Here is a 23,707-nt window from a genome sequence, read left to right on the forward strand (position 1 = left end):
CTCACATTGTATTTCCTGGCATTTATTGTATGTCAGCAAGTGTAAGTTGAAGGAATGGGCTTATTAGAAAGTTCTGATTGGTTGTAATGTTTTAAAATGTAAAATATATACTTACTTAAGTCAAGCATTTCATGTAGTAGACAAAAATCTTTTAAAACATGGGGAAGAGCCCTGAGGCCAGGAGCATAACAAAACAGGTCTCTGTGGCTGACCATGTTAGGAGCTATCAGACCAGTGCGGGGCTTCCCCAACCCCGGCACTGTTGGCATTTGAGGCTGGATAATCTTTGTTGTAGGATGCTGTCTTGTGCATTGTGAGATGTTTAACAGCATCCCTGGCCCCTACCCATTAGAAGCCAGGAGCACTACCTCATTGTGATGACAAAAATGTCTCTGGACATTGCCAAATTTCTCCCTGGTTAGGAAAAATCATGTCCAGCTGAGAAACATTGGACCCATCACTCAATAGGTTTTGGTACAGCAAGTATTCTCTTTGCTGCCTTGACATTAGCCAAAGCCAAAGCCCTCAGAATGTGCAAGCAGAGTCCAGTATTTCTCCCAAGCTCTGACAACCAACACAGAGCTCTGAGCCAGAGGCAAAACCACTTGCCACTGAATGAGGGCTTTGATTGCTACCAATTTCTTAAAGCAGTGTCTGAAGGTTCTGCTTCAAATATTTATGGAGTCTATGAAATGGCCCCAGAGCATGAGTGGTTGCATTAAATTTATAACTCCAGCGGTGATTTATTGACCTGCGAATTGCTGCAAATGCTTTGTCTAAGCTCTTTGTGGAGAGCCAGGATCCTCGCAGGACTCAGGAGCTCAGGGGGTGGCGGGAGGCCATCGCCTCGGAGGAGGATGGGACAGGATGGTCCGCCTTCTTCTTGCCAGGATTGTGCAGAGAGTGCTGTCTCCACGGTGGCGGTAGCCGGGCACGCTCCAGGAGCAGGCATCAGCCCTGAGGGCAGGGGAAGCTGGAGGCAAGAGCAGAATCAAATGGTCTTTGCTTCTATTTGTTCATAAAAGCCCCCCGATCCCACATTTATCCAGGGAGGAGACAGCAATGATAAGGAACACTTATTGAGCACTTCCCGTACCCCACGCCAGGGCTCCTCCTTCATTGCTACACTTCAATGAGGCGTACAACGTCATCGTGGTGCCACAGGTGGGGAGCTGGGGATGGGGGGCGGCTCCCACCACGTCATCCAGTAAGTGTCTGCCAAGATAATCGCTGATGGGTGTCCCTATAGAGCAAGTGTCCGCTCGACAGTTTCTTGTTCGCAGGGTTGAGAGATGCTGACCATCCCATCAAAAGGAAATCGGTGTTAACTGGACGCCGACCTCATGCCCAGCACTGCCCACGGCTCTTGTCAACGAGCTGGTTCACCTGTCTCCACGGAATCCTCCCACCAGGTGGTCATCAGGCCCGCACAATGGATGAGCAACCCGGAGCCTGTTTTACAGACTCTAAACAGCTTACTTAAATCTATGTAGCTCTGAAGCGACCAGCTCGATGCCCAAACCAAAGCCCACCTGACCTCAAAACCCCTTTCTGGAGCTCCACCAGGGGCTACTGTATGGTGCCAGCCCTCCTTGCCCAGCATCCCGCATTTAGCATGCACCTTCCCTACAAATGACAGGGAGGGAGGACCATTGTGCTCAGCAGTGTGAGTCCCACTTACGTCCCTGCTCAGTCCTCTGGGAGGGTGACTAGTGGGTCTGTGCTTCACCAGTCAGACAGAGTCAGGTGGAGCAAGCTTCTCCAGTGACCCCAGGGGCAATGATGCACGCTCGCTGCCCTCTCAGCACCACCCAAGGAGGATGGCTGAGAAAGGCAGAGCAAGACAGGAAAGAGGGGGACGGTCACTGAGCACTGCCCTGTGTGCCCCGCCTAGACCAGCCCCTCCCCCGGGGTGCTCCCCACCCAGCAGCACAGGCAGGCAGACACACATGCAGGTCCCACCGCAGAGATAGAGCTGGAAGAGAGGCCCACAGAGCTGCCAGGGGAGCACCCAAGAGGGAAGCACCCACAGCACACTCATGAGCAGGAAGGCTTCCTGGGGGAGGCAGTGTCTGAGCCAGACTTTTTGGGAAGGAGCAGGATTCTGCGGCGTTAAAAGCTGAAGGTAGAGAAATTCACACATAGAATGCAAACCGTGACTTAAGGAATCTGGACTTGTCATATTGACAATAATAGTTTAAACCTTATGAAAGCACAGACTTTGTAGGAAGGGGGAGTAGAATATTTCATACGGTTCAACCTACAGCGACAGTGGACATTTATTGAGCTCCTGTGCTGTGCCAGGTATCATGCTAAGCAATTTATACACATTGATTCATTCAGTCTGTAACCCAAAGAGGCAACAATATTATTATCTCATTACACAGATGAAGAAGGAGGCTCAGAGAGGTTAAGTGACTTGCTGATGGCCACACAGCTAATAGGAAGCAAAGTCAAGATTCAAGCCCAGGCCACATGACCCTTGAGCCTGCCCTGTTCACTACTACAGTGGGCTGTTTCAACAGGACAGATGAAGGGTCTTCTGTGACAGAGTGACATGATCAAGGTGATGTGACATAGGGACAAATATTTCTTCAATCACCGAAAATTTACCAGCCTTCTCAGGATATTTTTGTGTATTTTTAGGCTTCCCCCTCCTTTGTTTTCTCTCTAAGCTCAACCATAAAATAATAGAATTGTAACATATGACAAATTTTGTTACTATCCTTCAAAAAGGACCTCATTTTGCTGATAGGTCACTGATCCCCTGGAGCAGTTATCGAACAAACTCATTTCACCCCAGGAATCCCTTACCCTGAGCCAGCCAGGATCGACCGCTTGCAATCTGTTTTTCCGCAAGGCAGAGGGCTCTGTTCCTTGATGTCCTTTACAACAGAGCAGGACCAAGACTGGGCAGGGGTGTGACGGTGCAGTGCTGGGGGCTGGGAACGAGGTGCCGTGTGACCCTCTAGAGAAAGAGCTCACCAGCCCCCCCCCCCCCCCAATTATTCATGAAGGCCTCCCTCCGCCAGGTTCTGGGTAAAGCCTGGGAACAGAGATATCGCCAGTGACATTCTATCAACTTGCTGCAGAGGTGCAAAGACATCCTGTGGACTTGAAATTACATCCACTTGAGGAAGGGTTTTGATCCAGTGGCATTCTACATGTATGGCCATGACTTGGAAAGTTAAAGAACAATCGAGAAATTCAGAGCCCTACGAGTGTGAAGGTGCTCTTTTAGTTCATTCATTCATTCCATTTCTGTTCTAACCACCCCCTCAAGAGGGTTACTCTCAGTTTCTGGCCAGCACCACCTACATGACACCTCTGAGGGGTTTTTCCTCACACTGAGCTCCAGACTGGGCTGCACAGGAGGCAGGAGGGACTGCTCCCATTCCTCCAGTGAAGGCCTTGCATGATCTGGCCACTGAGCTGCCATCGCCGAAGCTCCAGAGCCAGGCTGCCTGGGGTGGACCCTAGCTCTGCCGCTTACTAACTGTGTGACCCGGGGCTGGTGGTTTACCTCCTCTGCTCCTCACCTTTTCTCATAGGAAAGGGGCTAATGCTGATACCTACTTTGAAGGCCCCTCGTGAGAATGGGAAAGTCAGTGTATTGCACATAGCAAGCAAGCATCGAAGAAGAGGGAGTGGGGGATTTTCTTTTCCCATTGTTCTCATCCACATCATCACTGGGATCCCCTAGACTCCACTCTATACCTTCTAACTTTGTGCCACAGTCACGTTCAACTGCCTGTGGTTTCCCAACCCCGGGGGAGCACTCACCCCTCTGTCTCTACAGGCATCACCCTCTTTGTCTAGGATGCCTCCCACCTGCTTGTGATAAGCCAGGCCAAAGATCAAAAGTCAGAGGGAATTTTACTAGATAAAGACCAGAGCTGGAAGAAAGTTCTCCTTGCTAGGGAATAAACCTGTAGACGAGGAATGTAAAATGAAAGTCATCAGTTAAGACAAAAAAAAAAAAAAAAGGGTTTAAGAAGGTCAGTAGCAACAGCTAGCATTTATTGAACACCTCTCTTGTACTCAGTAGAATAGCAAGTACCTTACGTGTATGATTTTGTGAAACAGTCCCAACAATTCCAAGAGGGAAATATTATCTCCGGGTTTTATTTATATATTTTTAAAAGATTTTATTTATTTATTTGAGGGAGAGAGAAAGCACAAGTGAGGTGGGGGAGGAGCAGAGGGAGAGGAAGAAGCAGACTCCCAGCTGAGCAGGGAGCCTGATGAGGACTTGATCCCAGGACCCCAGGATCATGACCTGAGCTGAAGGCAAATGTTTAACTGACTGAGCCACCTAGGCGCCCCTGTCTCCAGGCTTTAGATTAAAAATTTTATATAACCATGGAGACAGGAGAGAAGCCACAGGAATAATAGGTAGAAAGAAACCAACTACAGGCTGAGATAAAATGCTAAGAATAAGATCAGTTGCCTCCTGAGCATCCCTCTTGTCCAGACACATCCCTCTTGCCCAAAACCCGGCTTCCCTGGTTTTGCGCTCCTACTAGCCGCAGGCGCTATTATCCTATGTTACAGATGAAGAGGTGGAGACATAGACACGTTAAATAATCTGCCAAACATCACACAGAATCACAGCTGGAACTTGAACTTAGGCCTCTCAGGCTCTACTTCTCCTGGGTCTAATGGGTTTTCTCTGGGAAAAGAAAGGGCTGCTCTGGCTCCAAATGATTAGGACATTTTGGACCAAACCTCCAGTAAGTACTAGAAAAGCAGGACGGAATATAACACAGTGTCTATTTAAACCATCCAAGAGCCTCCAAGATGGTCAGGATCTGAGGTACTAAAACTGGAAACAGGAGACATGCCGGGAGTAGTTGGCACAGCCATGGAAGCTGTATTTCCCTCCAGGTGAGGGGAGGGCAGGGCAGGTGGCAGTGGAGAGGTGGAAGGATAAGCAGAGCTTTTGAGAGACTCATGGATTGACAAGGGCCAAGGACGGAAGACACTGATAAACACTATAGGCTTCTGGTCGGGACCCCTAAAGGCTATGCCCGTGAGTAAGAGTGAACAGGAAGGGATGCCTGAGTGGCTCAGTTGGTTAAGCAACTGCCTTCAGCTCAGGTTATGATCCAATGGTCCTGGGATCAAGTCCTGCATCAGGCTCCCTGCTCAGCGGGGAGTCTGCTTCTCCCTCTCCCTCTGCCCCTCCCCTGGATCATGCTCGCTTGCTCTCTCTCTCTCAAAAATAAACAAAATATTTTTATAAAACAGAGCAAACAGGAAAGAAAGCAGACCTCACAAATACTGAAACTCATCTCTGAACCAGGTATGATGTAAGGAATGGTCTGCCCTGGCCCTGCTGTCTGTCATAAGCAAAAGGAAGCCCTCTCTGGATGAAGAACCTCAAATTATGTCTGTAAGTTTTCACACGTGATGTCCAGCACTCAATGAAAAATAACCAGACACAGAACACAGGACTTGACCAAATATACAAATTAAAAAATAGATAATAGACAGAGACTAGGAGAGGTTTCTGTAGGGCTGGGTATTTTCCAGTTCTCAACCTGGTGACAACTTTTTGGGTATCATTTCATGATAATTCATTGATCTGTACACTTACAAGTGGTGTCTTTTCCCACATGTGTGTCATACTTTTAATGAAAAAAACATCTAAGAAATTAGATGACTGATGTCTTCTCACCTTTGGAGAATCCAGTCGAGCCATCTGTGCTGGCCACTCAGCCTCAGGAGCAGGCCGGGATTCTGAATGCAAAGGTCTTTGGATGCTGACACTGTCCATTTTGAGATTCAGGAGGGATTTCTGAGCTAGAAAAGAGTATTCTCAGTCAGGCCTCAACCCAGAAATCTATTCTAAAAATCATCAGAGCCTTAGAATAACCTTTACCAGTCTCTGCCATTCCAAGATCCCCATGTCTCCTGATGGAGTCCCTCTCAGGTGCCCTCAAATCCTTGAGTGCTTCATCTATACCCCGTGATGGTCCCATCATTGTCATGAGTATCCTAGGAAACTGCCTGTCTGCCTTAGCTTTCCCTCACCAGCTGCCAGGTCATTCAACACGGGGACCACCACATCTGCAAAATCCGACCCATTTTTGCAAACCCTGCAACACCTACCTCGGCTCTGCTACATGGCAGCCTTCCAGAAATGTTGACTGAACAAGCAACTCAATCAGTCTAGCATTTCCTTCCTTTAAAGGTGAGGAAGCTGAGCCCAGAGAAGGAAGGACACTTGTACAAATCAGTGGCATATGCAGGACCAAATGGAATTTATAACCTTCCAACCGTGAAAGCAGATGCCAACTCAGACTGCAAGGAGAGGAGAGGAAGGTACAGGAGGACAGACCCAGCCTGACCAGATAAAGACAGAGGAAAGATTTCTCTTTTGGGGTCAGGCACTAGACACTCCTGAGAAAGGTTCTCAGCCTCCTTTAGAAGATAAGACTCTGGGGCTCAGAGAGGTTAATTAACTCATCCAAGATTACACAGCTGGTAAGTACAGAATCCTGTAATAAGGATTGCTAGATGAGGGACCCCTGGGTGGCTCAGCAGTGGAGCGTCTGCCTTTGGCTCAGGGCATGATCCCAGGGTCTGGGGATCAAGTCCCGCATCGGGCTCCCCGAGGGGAGCCTGCTTCTCCCTCTGCCTATGTCTCTGCCCCTGTGTTTCTCATGAATAATAAATAAAATCTTCTTAAAAAAAAAAAGAATTGCTGGATGAGCAGATCTCAAGAGCAGTTCGGTCACCTAAAAGCAACACCCCCATGCATTCTCCATGTTTCTATTGAGCCCCTGATATGAACAGAGCCCTAAACGATCCTTAGAAGCCTCCCCTCCCCCACACTGAGAGCCTGCTGCACTTTAACTGGGAAAATTCTGCCCACCTGGGTGCATCTTCATTTCCTTTTTTATAATAAAAATAACAGAGCAAAAGCCATCACCCCTATTACCATCTTTCTAAGTAACCACTGGAAGAACCTGAGTTTACCTGCTAGTGTGAGCTGTCAATAACCCAGATGTGCTTATATAGCTTTATCACTATAATCAGCCCACACATCCCATTCCCTATCTTTTCAGAATTTAAGAGAATATCATCATTCCTATGGTTTCACATGGTGCTTAGCAGCATGATTCTAGTGACCAACATCTCATTGAGTCTATGGGTTATTTAACAATGTTGGAGGTATGCACCCCCACTTTCAGCCCCCACCACCAGTTTTTCATTATTAGAAATGCCCTGGCAAGTCCACTGAACTTCTCCACACAGGGAATTATTTACTTAGGATGAATTTCCAGGAGTAAAACCACAGGGCTGAGGAGTTCAGCTGCTTCTGCAGAGACAGTAGTTTTCCTACTGTGTTCTGCTTATGCTGGGAAGTGAGAAGGCAGGGGGGTGGGGGGAGAAAGCGGGGTCCCATTCCTCACAGCCTGTGCTTGACCCTGGCCCACCTGTCAGGTCGTCCTGCTGGTTTGGACAGTGTCTGAGCACACAGATATTCCTTTTTTTATTATTCCTATTTTTATTTTATTTTATTCCTATAAAAATATTCCTATTTTTAAAAATATTTTATTTATTTATTCATGAAAGACACACACACACACAGAGAGAGAGAGAGAGAGAGAGGTAGAGACACAGGTGGAGGGAGAAGCAGGCTCCGTGCAGGGAGCCTGACGTGGGACTCAATCCCGGGTCTCCAGGATTAGGCCCTGGGCTGAAGGTGGCGCTAAACTGCTGAGCCACCAGGGCTGCCCTACACAGATAATCCTAATTGAATATTGCACTGACCTCCTACGACTCCTGCCTTCTCAGACTCGACATCCAGATGGTGGCTGGTCTGGAAGAAAAGACACCTCAGCAGTTATTCTGCATGGCCCAGGAGTAAAAGCCTCACGCAGGTGGCTGCGATTGGAATGAAGCAGGCCCCCCTGCCCCTCCCTGCAGAAAGCACATTCTCTGGTCAATCCACCCATCCCTCCTCTGCCCACGACCCACCAAGGAGGAGGCTTTGCTCTTAGGGAATACAGGTGCAGGAAAACGATTGCATTTCCTTTACCCAAATTAAATCTCCAAACTGAGCTTGTGATTAATGTGTTTTAGAAACTGCTGTTAAAAGTGGAAAAATTGAGGGCAGCTGGATGGCAGGGTTTCCAGGGGGAATAGTCTTTCTCCACGGAGGTCCTGCTGACACCTCGCAAGAGCCAATTGCTGAGCTGTGCCTGGGGTCCCTGGCTCAGTCATCCGGTAATTTGGGTCATGCTGGGAGCCGAGTCCCCCGCACCACCCCATCTGCTGGGTGGGTATTCTGCTGGATCCCATGACTGCACAGGGTCCGCAAGCGGTGGTGAGGCAATGGCACCTCAGCTGCTCAGACTGGCAGCCCCCGATCGGTTCAATAAGAGCAGTGCTGACCTTCAAAGCAGGTCAGATTCCAGCCCAGCAGCCCAGACCTCACTTCCTCGTGGAAGATTCCGGTGGAGCAGGGGCTCTGTGTGCGGTATCGCTGGGATACCTCCCTCCCCCAGCACCGTGTGCACAAGTATTGGCATCAGCTGGCCCCCTGTCTGAAGGGCCCGACACACGCTTTCTTTCTTTGATGAACTTCCAGATGTATGTCATGACCTAATTCAGATGTCCCCTCCTGGATGAGGTCTTCCCTGACTTCCCCGGGGAGAGTTCAGCCACCTGCCTCTCACATAGCCCCTCCATGCTGTGCTGTGACATCTGGGCCATTTGTCCCCTCTAAAATGGATTGACGAATCCAGAGCCAAAGCACAGGGGCACCGATTATGGCCTGACCGCAATCCACACCACTCTTACTGGAGCCTTTGGCACTAGGCACACTGCCTCTTCTCCACCAAGCTCTTAGCCTGCTGCGCTTATATCCCCCCGGACGACGAGTGTATTCTGGTACCGTCACCATTCACACCCCCGTGTCCTCCATCCTGGAGGTCTCCAGGCCTAGGGCACCTTCGCTCTGTCCTTCCAGCTATTACTACCCCTCTATATCCTTCCAGGCCTGGTGTGTATGCCTCCTCCTGCAGGAAGCCTAGTCCCCATCAAATCTCTCCTCTCTGCTCCCTGCCAGTGCTCCAAATGTACCCGGCTTAGAGTTAGTCTCATTCAATGCAGACTCCTTCAACATGAGAACAAGGTTTCCTTGACCTTCCTATCCAGAGCAGCCTTGGATCCATTCGACTGTCTTCCAGGTGGCACTGCATTCAGCACGTGATCGAGGTTCTAGAGACCCTCCTCTGCTTTCTGCTCATCATTTATCATACCAGCCTGGAGGGGCTCAGAGCCAGGCGCTTGCAAGCTGAATCCTGCCACTTCCTGATTCCAAGGTCGTGGCCAAGTTAGTGGAACTCCCTGAGCCCTGTCCTGTCCATCTGTAGAATGGGCATACTAGTCTGTTCCTTGCACGGTTTTGTTGGGATACAATGAGAATGGATGCCTACTGGACGCTCCACACAGGGTAGCAGACAAAGATTCACCCTACATGCTCTGCCCACACCGCCACTCCCACCCCACCTCTCTCTTCATGTAAACTTTTGGGTGGGAGAATATTCTAAACTTCGTAAAAGGCAAAAGCTAAATAGAAAATAATTGCCTGGATCCTTGGAGGCCCAGGCTTGGGGTCGTTGATTTTAATGAATTAGGGGAGTTTAGGGCTCCGAGTCAGTCTCTCTGCTTCTTTTTAAGATGAGATTCTATTTCTGAAGGCCCATATATAGATGTCGTTGACAATACCCAGAGGAAAGCAAGCCTTTTTCAGGAGGTGGAGAGAAGAGGAAAAAAGCAAGGCAAGAGGAAGAGAAATTAGCAGCTCCCTTGCTGGGGCGCCTGCATCTTCCCAAGGCTGCGGTCCAGGGGACTCTCCACTGCTGGTACCTCAAGCCCTGGCCTCCCCCTGGGACCGCAGAACTGGGATTCTGCTTAAAGGGACCACATTGCTCTGTGAGCATCTGCAGGTGACAGTTCTGTGCTGGACATTTGAAGAGGTCTTGCTCGAACTTAGAGCCCTACAGAGGGTCTGCAAGGTCCCTGGCCCTAGAGCACAGGGAGGTGAATGGTGAGTGCTATGGTCTTAGGATGGCAATCCCTCAGGGTCTTGGGTGTCTTCATCTGCCAAGTAAACATGTGCTTAGAGTCCCAGGAACTGCAGGGCACCAGACAGGGCCAACTCGTCAATTCTCTGATGGGACTTTCTATTTGTTGAGCTGACCTTGGGCCAGAACCTGGGGGAGGTTGTTCAGGCTTGGGTGGGAGGGCATGGCACGACCCTAACCAAGGCCATCTCCCAGGTGAGCCCTGGCACCCCTTCTCTACCTCTTCTTTGGTACCTGGGCATCTGCCTCCGAGGAGGAGATAATTCCTGAGTATAAACGACAAAGAAAGGTGTCTCATTCTTGGCTTCAGAATGTCAACAGCCTAGGTCCTGGTAGAAGCCAGAAAAAATAGGTGTCCTGGGACTGGGGGTGTGGGGGTAGTGAGAGGTCCCTGAGAGGGTGTTTTGAGCCCCACCCACTTAAACCGAGTGTGTGTGTGGAATTGAGAGTCCCCTGAGAGATTTTAGGAATCCAAAGAAGGGAAGCCTTTTTTTGCAAGGAGACCTCCCCTTGCTCCCATCTCCAGATAAAGACAGGGAGGTGCCAAGACCCCAGTGTTCCCTACTATAAGATCATGGGAAAGCTGGCCACACTGGCCACCAGGAATTCCTCCTGCTTTAGAACCGATGCCTGAGCTGCAGAGAACTAGCAGAGCTACAGGAAAGACACCAGGGTCCGTCCAAGGCCTAAGATGTCAAGGGCAGGATGGCCGGTCTGTGGACGCCAGCACAGCAGATGGGAGGTCCCCACCCCATCCCCGTGTCTGTCTTGGTCCCTCAGTGCCATGCACTGAATGTCTGGGCTTCCCCAGAATTCATATCCCGCAATCCTAACCCCTATGTGATGGTATTCACAGGGCATCAGGTCATGAGGAGGGAGCCCTCAGGATGGGATTAGTGCCCTTATAACAAGAGACACCTGGCTGCTCTCTCCACCACATGAGGACACAGAGAGAAGGCAGTCATCTGCAGCCAGGAGAGGGCTCCTGAAGGTACCTACTGACCCGAGTAACCTGTTCTAGGCGTGAGCACCCTCTCCAAGGGCGGGAGTGTAGATGGTCGTAGCCCTGCACCCCAGCCTGCCAACCCCAGGTGTGACCCTGACCAGCCCTTTGACTGCTCCAAGCCTCAGTTTGGGCTTTGGGGGGATGAAGTGAGCTAATCCATGGAGAATGCTGACCCAGGGGAAGGGCTGAGCCTTGACTATCATCACCACTTCCAGTGAATAAACGAACGGTGGACTATCTGATTGGATCCCAGCCCCGTCCACACCTCGTACCCCTTGGATGCCTGTGGTCAGTGTGGGTCTCCTCCCAAGGGCAGGGGCCAGACAACTGGAGCCCCCAGGGTCCAGGCCCTCCCAGAGATGTTTCTGCAAGGCGTCACCTGGTACATACAGCACCCCCGATGCCCGGCCACAGTGTATCCTCTGCTCTGGCACATGTCACCCCGTGCTCACCAGTATCTCCCCAGCCAGCTGGGCAGCACTCCCAGGCTGCAAGCCAGAGTACAAAGCATCCATCGGGAATTCCATCTGTGTCCTCTGAAATGAGAGTCAGAGCCCATAAAACCCACCTCCTGCCCAGCTGCCAGCAGGAGGAGCTGCCACCACCCTCACACTGGCCCCCAGTGCTCTGCTTGGCCGCCTGGCCCTTGGTCCTCACAGCCCAAGTCATCCGCTGTTGAACTAACAGAGCTGCTATGCACAGCCCGGCCTGGCTCTCACAGCTGCTGGACCTGCCTTCCCGAAGCCCAGGGATGCCCTCTCCCACACCACCTCTAGTCCCCACTCACTACAAGTGACCTCCCACCTGCTGCAGTCTCCCACCACTGCTCCCTTCAGCACCGGCCCTCCAGCCAGCCTGGAGCTCCCTTGGTTTCTTAGACATGTCACTGCCTTATAGCTGCCCACTGGGGGCTGGCCTTCTGGCAGCAAGAGGGCCCAATTCAATGAGGACCTGGGATGCGCCAGACCCCATGCTGCTGCTCTGATTCCCAACAGGCCACATGCACCCACTACGCCCCCCTTCCCACAGGCCCGTGATGGCAATGGCTGGGCACAGAAGCCACCCCGCCAGGATCAAACCCCAGCTCGGCTCAGGCAAGCAGCTTCACGCAGAGAAGGCTGAGCTGGAAAGCTACAGACATTACGAAAGCTACGGATATGTCTTCGAGCAAGACTTGTAGCCTCTGAGCCTCGGGCTTCTCTACTGGGGAAGAGATGATGATGCACCTTCCCCGAGAGAGGACCTCTGGAGTGAGCTCCGTAAAGCACGTGGGAAAGCCCCCGTGCGCTCTAAGGGGTACATGGAAGTGTCCCCTCCTGAGGCCACAGAGCTACGCACTGGTGGAGCTCCCTGATGCCAGGGCGCACCCTCTTGAAAACTGCCCACAAGAGGACCAAGTTCCTACCCAGTGGGACCCCCTGTACGGCGTGCTTAGCAGATTATCCGTCTTCACGTCAACTCTGCTATGTAGGCTGTACTGTTCCCATTTTACAGATGAGGCTCAGAGCACGTCAGAGTCTTCTTGCCCAAAGACATGCACATAGTCAGTCTCCCTCCTGTTTCTGCTTCTTTCACGACACTCACTATGACTTGTGATTATCCACTCTGTGGGGGCTTGCACATTTGGTCTGTCCCCTTCACCCTTTTTGCCCAGCGCTCGGCACCAGGCCTGGGTCATGGCCGTAGGTGCTCAATAAGTACGTAGCATGCAATGGGAGAGCTGAGATTTTGTGGTCTGTACAGGGAACAGTAAGGCATTCCCCCCCCCCCCCATCATGAACATGGGGGTGTTCCTGGAGAGCGGAATTATAAAGTAATGCAAAATGAGTCAGGGCAGGGACGCCTGTATGGCTCAGCAGTTGAGTACCTGCCTTCGGCCCAGGGCGTGATCCTGTAGTCCCAGGATCGAGTCCCGCATTGGGCTCCCTGCATGGAGCCTGCTTTTCCCTCTGCCTAGGTCTTTGTGTCTCTCATGAATAAATAAATAAAATCTTAAAAAAAAAAAAGAAAAAAGAGTCAGGGCAGGTTCAAAGCCACCTGAAAACAGTAGAAGCTTATAACTGGCCCAGCGGGAGGCATATCCAGGCCCAGGAGCAATCCTTACAGGAAATGAATGAATCAGGCTCCATTAATTCTCCCTGTTCTCATCTCGGCCTCCAAAAGGATCTGATCATAAATGTTTAGTGATTCACAAATGAACAAAGGCATGAATGAATGAACTTGACTTTCCAGACAACTCTACCCTTCGGGGAAGGATATGCTGACATGTTTTTCATCCATCCATCCCATATGTCAGCCCACACATGGTTCTAGTTCTCATAAGAAATTGATAAAGTCGCGTTCCGGTTTATACATCTGTCTCTGTGCATTTGGTCATTGTAAGTCAGCCTCTCCGACACCAGCCAACATTTCAGCTCTAGTTTCAGAGCAGCCCTTGGAGGCGGGGGCTCTCCCTGCTGTGATGCCCGCTCAGCACACAGCCCGCCGGCCCTTCCCTGTGACACCTACTGCATCGCACACCCTGGATATGCAGACATGGTGCCAAGCACCTCAACAAGCTGCTGACCTCTTTCTTCAGCCCTATGCTGGCTCTGAAGAGGCGTGAACCATTCACACAAAGAGATGAGCACTGGACTGGGAGTCTGGGACTCTGGATTCAAATTCTGGCTCTGAATCAAGTCACCATGTGGCCCTGAGCAGACCCTCTGGCCTCCAGGTCTCCACCTCCTGGGACCAGGGGACCTCTGACAGTTGTGGGGGAACAGAAGGGACACATAAGGCCGGCCTTGCAGAGCTGGGCTGGGAAGGGCCGAGGAGCAGAGGAACAGAGCTGGCCCTAAGCTGCTGAGTAAGCATGTGGAAAACAGAGCCTGCTGCGTCCACAACAGGAGCTGCATCTCGCCCTCACACCATCAGGAGCTGCGTTTGGTGGGGGTATTGCTGGCTTGTCCCCCGTGTGTGGGGTTGGGGGCAGCCTCAGCTGGGCACCCTCATACCACGAGCATAGACCCTGGCGCTGCTGTTCACAGCCAGACCTGGGGTGAGAACAAGCACCCAAGACCGTCCACACTGCCTGGGGGCTGTGTGACCTCGAGTGAGCCTCCCAACCTCTCTGGGCCTGTTTCCTCTTTGGATGACAGTGAGGAGAGGAGATCCTCATGCCATTAGTTCCCGATTCCATTCATTCAACAAATATTCCCTGAACAGCTTCTCCATGCCCGGCACTAGGGAGACAGAGATGGTTACGGAGCTGCTCTGGCCCCAACAGAGAGGTGCCCACAAGGCTCCCACAGCAGCAGGGGAGGATCCCTCCGACGTGCCACGGAGGACAGAGGATGTGCTAACTCTATGGTCCCTGGGAGTCAGGGAACGCTGCCTGGATGAGGTCACACGGGAACAGTGTCCAGAAGTATGGGTAGGAGGCTACGGGACAGGCAAGAATCCTGCCAGAGGAAGCGGTGCGTGCTAAGGCCCTGAGGCACATGTGAAAGAACCATCTGGTGAAACAAATGTCTCGGTGCTTGTAGGACCCGGAACTAACGGTGTGTGAATGTGTGTGTGTGTGTGTGTGTGTGTGTGTGTGTGTGTCCTGCACTGTGTTGTGAACACTTGGAGGGTAAGGATGCCCGCCCGGATCGCCTTCCTGCACCAGCCAGGACACGGTGCCAGCACAGAGCAGGGGTCTTGGGCATGTCCTGAGTGGGGTCAGCGGACAGAGGGAGGGAGGGACAGTTCAGGTCAGGCAGGGGGACAGGAAGCCCGTGTGCCCACGGCTCCCCCAGGAAGAGGGACAGCGCAAGCCCATGGAAACTACCTGTGGGAGCCCCGGAGCCAGGAAGGTGGCCGCGTACTCGGCCAGTGCCACATCGTCGACCATGCTCTGCGCCGTCTCAGAGAGCAGGTGATTCGCCAGCCCATGTCTACGCAGCTCCTGCAGTAGGTGTGTGATCAGGTGGTTCCTCTCCCGGCACTTCTGAACCAGGGAAGCCAGCTTGGCCTGACAGGGCGGGAGCGGAGACACAGCAGGTGAGTCCATGGATGGAGGGCACCCTCGGGGGCTGGACGGCTGAGCCGGGCTCTGGGCAGTGGGTTCCTGCTCTGCGTCCCCCAGCACTGCCCTCACTCAGCCCTCTCCCTGCACCCAGAAGCCAGAACCAGGTTTGAAAACAAGTAGCTGGGGCCCCTGGGTGGCTCAGTGGTTGAGCATCTGCCTTTGGCTCAGGTCATGATCCCGGGTCCTGGGATCGAGTCCCGCATCAGGCTTTTCTCAGGGAACCTGCTTCTCCCCTAGCCTGTGTCTCTGCCTCTCTGTGTTTCTCGTGAATGAATAAATAAAATCAAAGAAAGGAAGAAAGAAAGAAAGAAAGAAAGAAAGAAAGAAAGAAAGAAAGAAAGAAAGAAAGAAAGAAAGAAAGAAAGAAAGAAAGAAAGAAAGAAAAGAAAAGAAAAGAAAAGAAAGAAAACAAGTAGCCACACTGCTTCCCCTGCTTCCCTGCGTCCCCAAGGACTCTGGATACGGGGCCCAGGATCAGAGGTCAAGAGTGTGGACTCCACCACTGACCAGCTCTGTGACCAAGCTCCCCTCTACACCTCCACTTGCTCATCTGCACAGTGGACGTTGTTAGGGGCACCAGGGTAAAAGGCTTTGGTGTCCCTCTGTGCCCGGCTCCCAGTTTCCTTCTATCCTGATGGATCATTTTTATATTTGTGGGTCTGTCTCCCGTACAGCCTGAGAACTCCTCAGGTCAAAGCTGACACTGCCCTGGACCCCCTGTACCATCACTGTGCCACCACTGGGCACAGCATGACCCTGGGGAGGGATTTGTTACCTGAATGGTATGAGTGAGCAACCCTCCCACCATGAAATGACCTCCCACGTCTGTGTATGTCGGGAGGGGGTGACAGACTCTCCCCATTCAAGGGTGGCCCCGGGTGAGTCTCCTTCCCTCCCTTTGTGCCCTTCTGCTCCACCAGAGGAGGAGGTGAGGATCCCTTCCTGCCAGGGCTTCCTGCCCAGCCCAACCCAGAGGCGGGGGAGCATCCCCTAGGCAGTGGTGCTTGGGTGCCCAGTCCTGGCAGGCAGGCAGGGCAGGAGGGCGGTCTGACTCGGAGGCTGGGCTCTCAGCGCACTTAGGTGGGGCTCTCCAGGTCCCCTGGATCACACCACCCCAAAACATCAGGGCCTCATGCATTCAGCCAGCATCAGTTGACCATCGTATGTGCAGTTCCCCACGGAGGGGGAGTTCTCTCCCCACAGAGAAGGAGGCCTTGTTGATGGTGACGGTGACTCTACCGGGCTCTTCATGCACCTGACCTCCTGGAGGACAGCGTGGCTGAGGGGAGCCTTTGGCATCAGACAGAGCTGGGTTCAAGTCATGGCTCTGCTACCGAGTAGCTCTGTGTGACCATGGGTAGGTCACTTCCTCCGTGAGCCTCAGCTTCCCCATCTGTCAAGTGGGGCTCATGCTCCCCCTTCCTGACATGTTGCTTGTGGACCTTAGAACAAAATTTGTGTGGAGGATCTGGCATATGGCAGGCTTTGTAGTTTACAGGAGATTATGGTCCTGTCCTCCTTTAAGTAAAAGTACAAGGAATTGACAAAAACAAGAGTGCAGAGCTTGGAAGCTTCACGTTTTCATAGGACGTTACAGTTTATGTTTCCACCGCCGATGTCCATGCAGTGTCGGAACAAGCTGTGATGGGAATGACTGACGCTTCAAGTCACAGCCTTGGACACCTGAACCTCGGACAGACATGGGAACTCTGGGTGGGAGAGGGATTGCAGGGCTCATGCTTCTAACTTAACATCTAAGGAAACTGAGGCCCCTCAGGGTACCTGAGTGGCTCAGTCGTTAAACACCTGCCTTCACCTCAGGTCATGATCCCAGAGTCCCAGGATTGAGCCCAGAATTAGCACTGGGCTCCCTGCTCAGCGGGGAGCCCCTCACCCCTCACCCGGCTTGTGCTCTCTCTCACTCTCTCTCAAATAAATAAATATATTTTTTAAAACAACAACAACAACAACAACAAAAAACAAAACCAATGGAAACCAAGGCCCCAGAGCAGGTAAGGTCAGTGAGTTAGTGGGGCCCATGGCCCCCTCTACACCCTGCCTGGGGACTGGACAGGAAGGGCAGGCCCTCTAAGTCCACTTCCCAAATCCAGGTGCCATGTCTGAGGTGCCATGTGTCGTCTCAAAGAAAGTACACGTCTGAATGGCAAAGGATATTTGGGCCTGTAATGCCACTTCTGGGAGTCTGGCCTAAAGAAATCGCTGGCTATGTGGGGGAAAGCTTTCTAATAAAAAATGAGCATCACAGTGGTTTTTTGTTGTTGTTGTTGTTGTTGTTTGCTTTGTTTTGTTTGTTTTTTAAAAGATTTTATCTATTTATTTATGAGAGACCCAGAGAGAGGCAGAGACACAGGCAGAGGGAGAAGCAGGCTCCCAGTGGGGAGCCCGAAGCGGGACTCGATCCCAGGACCCCAGGCTCATGCCCTGAGCTGAAGGCAGATGCTCAACCACTGAGCCACCCAGGCGTCCCCATCAGGGCGTTCATATACAAGATGCAAAAGATGGAAGGAGGGGGCAGGATGGGCAGCTGACCTGACCGAGCAAGGGCACTTCTGGGCTATTCTTGGGGAGGAAAAGCAGGACATGGACATGTAGGGGTGGTGGGATCTCAGACGCGAAATACTCTGGAAGAAAATACGTGAAAACGCTAGATTCAAATGGGAATTTGGGATGCAATTGCTCTTCTTCCCAGGTTGTTGGTTTTTTTGTGTTTTTTTGTTTTTGTTTTTGTTTTTAAATAATAAAGATGGACTACGTGTAGAATAGGGAAAACGCGAGCTCTAGTTGTTCGAAAGAGACATTTCACATTGATCTCGCGGACACATTACCTTCAAAGGAGCCACAGCGAAATTTGCCTCATGTTGCTTTTTCCGAAGTTCATGCAGCTGAAAGAGAACCAACGTGTCTGACAAAGCTGGGCCCCCCGTCACAGCCCCGGTCACAGCCAGCGCCTCCCCAGGCGAGTGGGCTCGGAGGGGTTGGCTCCAGGGCCCTTTTCCCACACGGGGTGCTCAGGGGGGAACAGGGGCCTCCCCCATCACTGGCTGAGCAACACCAGGGGAGGAAGGATGCTCTGAGCACAAAGAATGAGCTGCCGGACTGCAGCTGTGGGGCCCCACTCTCTTGCCTCTAACCTCAGGCAGGAACACCCCCCCACACACACAGAGTTTTTTGTTTTTTTCCTGCGGAGTTTTTTTAAGTGCTGTGTTAAACCTCTGGGGAATCCGAGCCAGACACCTAACCCTCCTAACCCTGGCTCCTAACCCTGGCTCAGCCACTCACTAGAACTTGACCTGTGCAAATCACTTCTCTTTCTGCCTCAGTCTTCTCATCTGCAAAGTGGGGGTAATATTAGTGTCCACCCAGTTAGCAGAGGATTATAGCAAAGACTCTGTGAATTGTTTTCCTATAAAGTGCTCGGAAGGTCAGTTAACGCTCCTCGAATGTGAACCCTTGTTGCTATCTGGCTGAGGCACCAGGCATGTGCACGTGAGTAAAGCCACCCTGGACCTTCCAGCCGAGCCCCACACGCAGCTCAACCACCAGCGAGTCATCCCCGTTGATGCTTTGTGGAGCACGGCTCCCCAGCCCAGTCCTGCCTGAATTGCTGACCCTAGAATAAGACGGCCGTTCTAGGAATACTTCCCCTTCACTCTCATTTCCTCTGTCATCAGTACAAGAAAGCTACACCAACAAAAATCCTCCTTCCTCCTCCCCATCTCTTCTGATCTCTAACACAGGTTTCACCCTACATCTTCACAATCGAAAGCCTACACATGTATACACACAGACGAAACTGCACTATCTGAATGTTTTTACATCTTGGTTTTGTCATTAAATTTACAATCGTGGTGTTGTTTCTATGCCAATACATATAAACCGATCATGTCCTTTTAAAATCTTATATATTTCAGCAGGAGGCTGAAATATAATGTTTCACCGATTCTTTACAAAAATGTATATTGTTTCTTTGCTTTCCGAACAAGGCTTGGACGCACGTTCCTATACAGCTATTTTGGCACGTATAGGATTCACCTTTCTGAATGTATTCAAAGTGTAAAATGCCAGCTCCAAGCAGACTGTCTTCTATTCAAAAGGCACTCAATAAAAAAAAAAAAAAAAAAAAGGCACTCAATAATATTTGCAGGCTTGGATTCAAACTTCTCTCTGCTTCGGTTTAGGAAACAGCACGAATGTGTTGCTGCGCCCTGAGTGCCGGGGCATTTGCAATGAAAAAGTGAATGAGGAAAACGTGAAAAGACAACAGATGGGAGAAAATATTTGGCAACCACATACCTAATATGGGATTCATATCTAGAATGCATATAGACTCTTCCCTCTTGAAAACAAAGAAATAAACCACCCAGTTGCAAATGGACAAAGAAATGAATGGTCATTTCTCCAAAGGAAGATAGATAAACGGCCAGTAAGCACATGAAAAGATGCTCAATACCATCAGCCACCAGGGAAAAGCAAACCAAACCCCACAGAGCTCCCAACTTCATGTTCACTGAGATGGTTATCTCTAGTCGGTAGTGGATGTTGGCAAGCTCATGGAGAGGTTGGGGCCTCTGTCTAAGCCAGTGGGAATGGAGAACGGAGCTATCGGAGACCGGCCTTCATGTAACTATGGTTGACATGCTCCCTCATTATATTACAAGAATTTCATCAGAGAATGGAAACCTATAAAAAAAAGAACCAAATGGCAAGCAGTGGGAATTGCCTCGCTGGCTCAGTTGGTTAAGTGTCTGACTCTTGATTTTGGCTCAGGTCATGATCTCAGGGTTGTGAGACTGACCCCCACGTTGGGCTCCATGGCAGCAAGGAGTCTGCTTGAGATTCTCTCTCTCTCCCTCTGCTTCACTCCTCCCCCACTTATGTTCTCACTTGCTCTCAATCTAAAAAAAAAAAAAAAAAGGTAAAATAAAATGAAAATGAAAAAAGAACCAAATGGAGGGATGCCTGGGTGGCTCATGGCTCAGTCAGTGAAGGATCTACCTTTGGCTCAGGTCGTGATCTGGGGGTCCTGGGATAAGGCCCTGCATGGGGCTCTCTGCTCAGCAGGGAGCCTGCTTCTCCCTCTCCCTTTGTCCCTGCCCCTACTTGTGTGTGTGTTCTTTCTCTTTCTCTTGCTCTCTCTCTCTCTCTAATAAGTAAACAAAATCTCTTTAAAAAAGAGCCAAGTGGAAATTCTAGGACTGCAAAATACATCACCTGAAACCAAGAACAAAAACAATGAGTTTATAAGTAAATCTGACTCCGCTGGAGAGTATTAACTGGAAGATGGGTTAGAAAGAAATATCCAAACTGAAGAACAGAAAGAAAGAAAAAACATTGAAAATAACGAAAAACAGATTTCAGAAGATATTGGGTATGGTAAAAAGCCCTAACATGTGCAACTGGAGTTATATTTTTCACAAATCAGTGACAGACAGGAGAAAAAAGTCCTAACAGCCCCCTTGCTGGCTGAGGGCATGGTGAGGAATATTCCCTGTTCACTGCCTGGGCTTTGGAAGTGGGTGCCAGCACTGGGAAGGCACTCTGCAATATGTATTCAGAATCAACACTACCCCCACTCTGGATCAGTAATCCCATAAAAAAATAATATATACATTAATGGAAATGACCCCAGATCCAACAACAGGTGAATGAAAATCATATCCACTTAAAAGATTACCATATAGGCAAAAAAAATATTGGGCACAAAGTCTAGAAAGCAACACAGACATGAAACTCTTAAGTATAGTGCATCTGATTATACAAAGAATGCACGGGAAAGGAGCCAGAGATTACATCACAATGTTGGTGGTGTAGTTTTCATCCATCAGCTTGTCAAAAACATGTAAAATGTGATAACATTCAGGGTAACAAGCACAGGCAAACATGTACACTCATTTATTCCCGGAGGAAGCCTAAATGATGCAGCCACTCTGGAGTGTTATTTGCCGTTATGCATCAAAGTTAATTACACACATATCCTTTGACCCAGTAATTATTTTCTAGAATTTTACCCTTTGACTATGTAGCAGAAACATATCCCAATACAGAGACATAGAAATGTTCACTAAGCTTTGTTTATAAAGCAAAGAAACAGAAGCAATAATCTTTAAAAAATAAATAAATAAAAGGGATGTCTGGGTGGCTTAGCCATTGAGCATCTGCCTTTGGCTTAGGGTGTGATCCCAGGATCCCGGATTGAGTCCCACATCAGGCTCCCTGCATGGAACCTGCTTCTCCCTCTGCCTAGGTCTCTGCCTCTCTCTCTCTCTCTCTCTCTCTCTCTCTCTCATGAATAAATAAGTAAATAAAATCTTTTAAAAAGAGAGAGAGAAAGAAACAGAAACAATTTGGATTTTCACAAAAAATTGATTAAGTAAGTTATGTTTTGGCCTTATGAAAAAATAATAGGAAGATTTTTTAAAAATGAGGTCAGTTTGTATGTGTTGATATGGAAACATCAAGATTTTCTGTTAAATGAGAAAATCAGCGGGGTCCTTCAGTGGCTCAGTTGCCTTTGGCTCAGGTCATGATCCCGGGGACTTGGGATTGAGCCCCGCATGCGGTTCCCTGCTTGCAGAGAACCTGTTTCTCCCTCTCTCCACTTATGTTCTCTTTAGCTCTTTCTCTCTTAAATGAATAAATAAAATCTTTGGGTTTTTTATGTTCATGAGAGACACAGAGAGAGAGGCAGAGACACAGGCAGAGACAGGCAGGCTCCCTGCAGGGAGCCCAGTGAGGAACTTGATCCCAGGACCCCAGGATCAAGACCTGAGTCAAAGGCAGACGCTTAACCACTGAGCCACCCAGGTGTCCTGAATAAATAAAATCTTTTTTAAAAAATCGTTTTAAATGAGAAAATCAAGATGCAGAATATTTTTGTATGGTATAACTTCAAATATGTATACACATCCACAGATACACTGAATGTGAGTAGATAGGGTTGAAAAAAATGCTGGAGCTCAGAAGGGGTTGGGGTCAAAGGGAGAAGGGATTATTATTCTTTTTTTTTTTTTTGCATTTTAAAAAATGAGATAATTATAGATCTACATGTAGTTGTAAGAAAGACACAAAGAAATCCCTTGTATCCTTTGCCCTGTTTCCCCCAAGGGGAACATTTTGCAAAACTATAGTATATTACAACTCTATAATATCAATTTTATTGATACAATCTACCAACCTTACTCAGATATCTCTAGTTCTACTCTTACTGTGTTCACTATGTTCTGTGCAATTTTATCACCCCAGAAAGTTCACGTCTCCATCATCACAGATAAGGTAATGGACACTTTCTCAAATCTACAAGGATCTTTCTGCCCTTTGATAAAATCACACTCACTTCACTCCTACAGAGGAAGGACTTTTATTTATGTAACATTTGAAAACTAGTTAGACTTTCTAGAAAACCACATGTATTCCTAGCTTCAGATGGAAGAGAATTTAGCTGAGGGGAGGGATTACAAGCCTCCCTTCTTTCCCCATACCGCTCTTTACTTTGGAAATCTAATAAATACTACCAAATCGCAGGGAATGGTGAGAGCTTGCCTGATTCTTTTTCCATTCCCACAACTCCCTGGAGCGTGGGAACATTTCATTAGGCGGGAAAGGAAGTGTGGCTCCAGCCTACCTCGCTCTTGAGCTGGTCCCGGAGGCAGGTGGCTTCCCGGTAGGCTGACGTCAGGTCTCTGAGCTGACATTGCAGGGTCAGCCCCTGGTGCCGGAGCTGCTGGACTTGCAGCCTCAGGTCCTCCCTGGGGGTGTCCGCCTCCAGGTCCTGCAGCTGTGGAAATCACCAGATCGAAATGAAACGCTTAGGTTACCTTATTTTGCAAGTAATTTGCCTTAGCAAACCAGAGGACCCATTTTCCTTCTTAATTTTTTTCACCTTACATTTTTTTTCTCAAGTCAAAAATTCTAGAAAATGAAGTCACAGAAATAAGTCACCCCAAATCCTAGTAACCAGAATAACTGTTGTTATTATCCGTATATTTTTTCCAGTCTCTTTGCTATGCCCTTATGTATGGGCATGTGTGAGCATGTGGCCCATGTTGGCTTTTTGAGTGTGTTGGTGTTGGGGAGGGTCTGGGGAATCATAGAATAACAGTCTAGAATGTGATTTTCATATATATATATATAAATGTATATATATATTCAGATATATATATATATCTTTGGCACATATTTTCAAAAATATGCAAAATGGCATGGCATTCTAGAATCTGTTTCAATAGATTTCGGTCACCACTCTGCTAAAAAAAAGTATAATGAATGGAACTTAAGGTTCAAATCCAATTATGAGATGCTTATTACATTAAAGCATGATCTGTTTATATAAAACAGAAGATATTGCATTTTTCCCTGAGCATTTTTCTTAAATCAGTTAAAAATAGTCACTCACTCTTTTTGGGTCAGACATGAGTGGGTTTCATATGGATGTCATGGGGAATTTCTGGGAGGCGGAAAAATGGGACAGAGAAGTGATTTGGCACTTTGGGAGGGGTGGTTAAATAGGAGTGATGTTACTGCCCC

At 49.5% G+C, this 23,707-nt stretch overlaps 1 protein-coding gene across 1 annotated transcript in view; it reads right to left on the reverse strand.

The window, feature by feature from the left end:
- Window positions 1–724: 724 nt before the first annotated feature.
- The window catches only part of C4H4orf50 (chromosome 4 C4orf50 homolog), a 49,874-nt gene continuing 26,891 nt past the window's right edge, over window positions 725–23,707 (reverse strand). Inside the window, exons 8-13 of the mRNA XM_041751140.1 lie at window positions 22,806–22,958; window positions 18,010–18,066; window positions 14,924–15,106; window positions 7,783–7,831; window positions 5,681–5,805; window positions 725–973 (exon numbers count right to left, since the gene is read on the reverse strand). Coding sequence (XP_041607074.1) covers window positions 725–973; window positions 5,681–5,805; window positions 7,783–7,831; window positions 14,924–15,106; window positions 18,010–18,066; window positions 22,806–22,958 — 816 coding nt within the window. The remainder of the gene's footprint in view (window positions 974–5,680; window positions 5,806–7,782; window positions 7,832–14,923; window positions 15,107–18,009; window positions 18,067–22,805; window positions 22,959–23,707) is intronic.

Source organism: Vulpes lagopus, chromosome 4, assembly GCF_018345385.1.
Source record: "Vulpes lagopus strain Blue_001 chromosome 4, ASM1834538v1, whole genome shotgun sequence".
NCBI lineage: Eukaryota > Metazoa > Chordata > Mammalia > Carnivora > Canidae > Vulpes > Vulpes lagopus.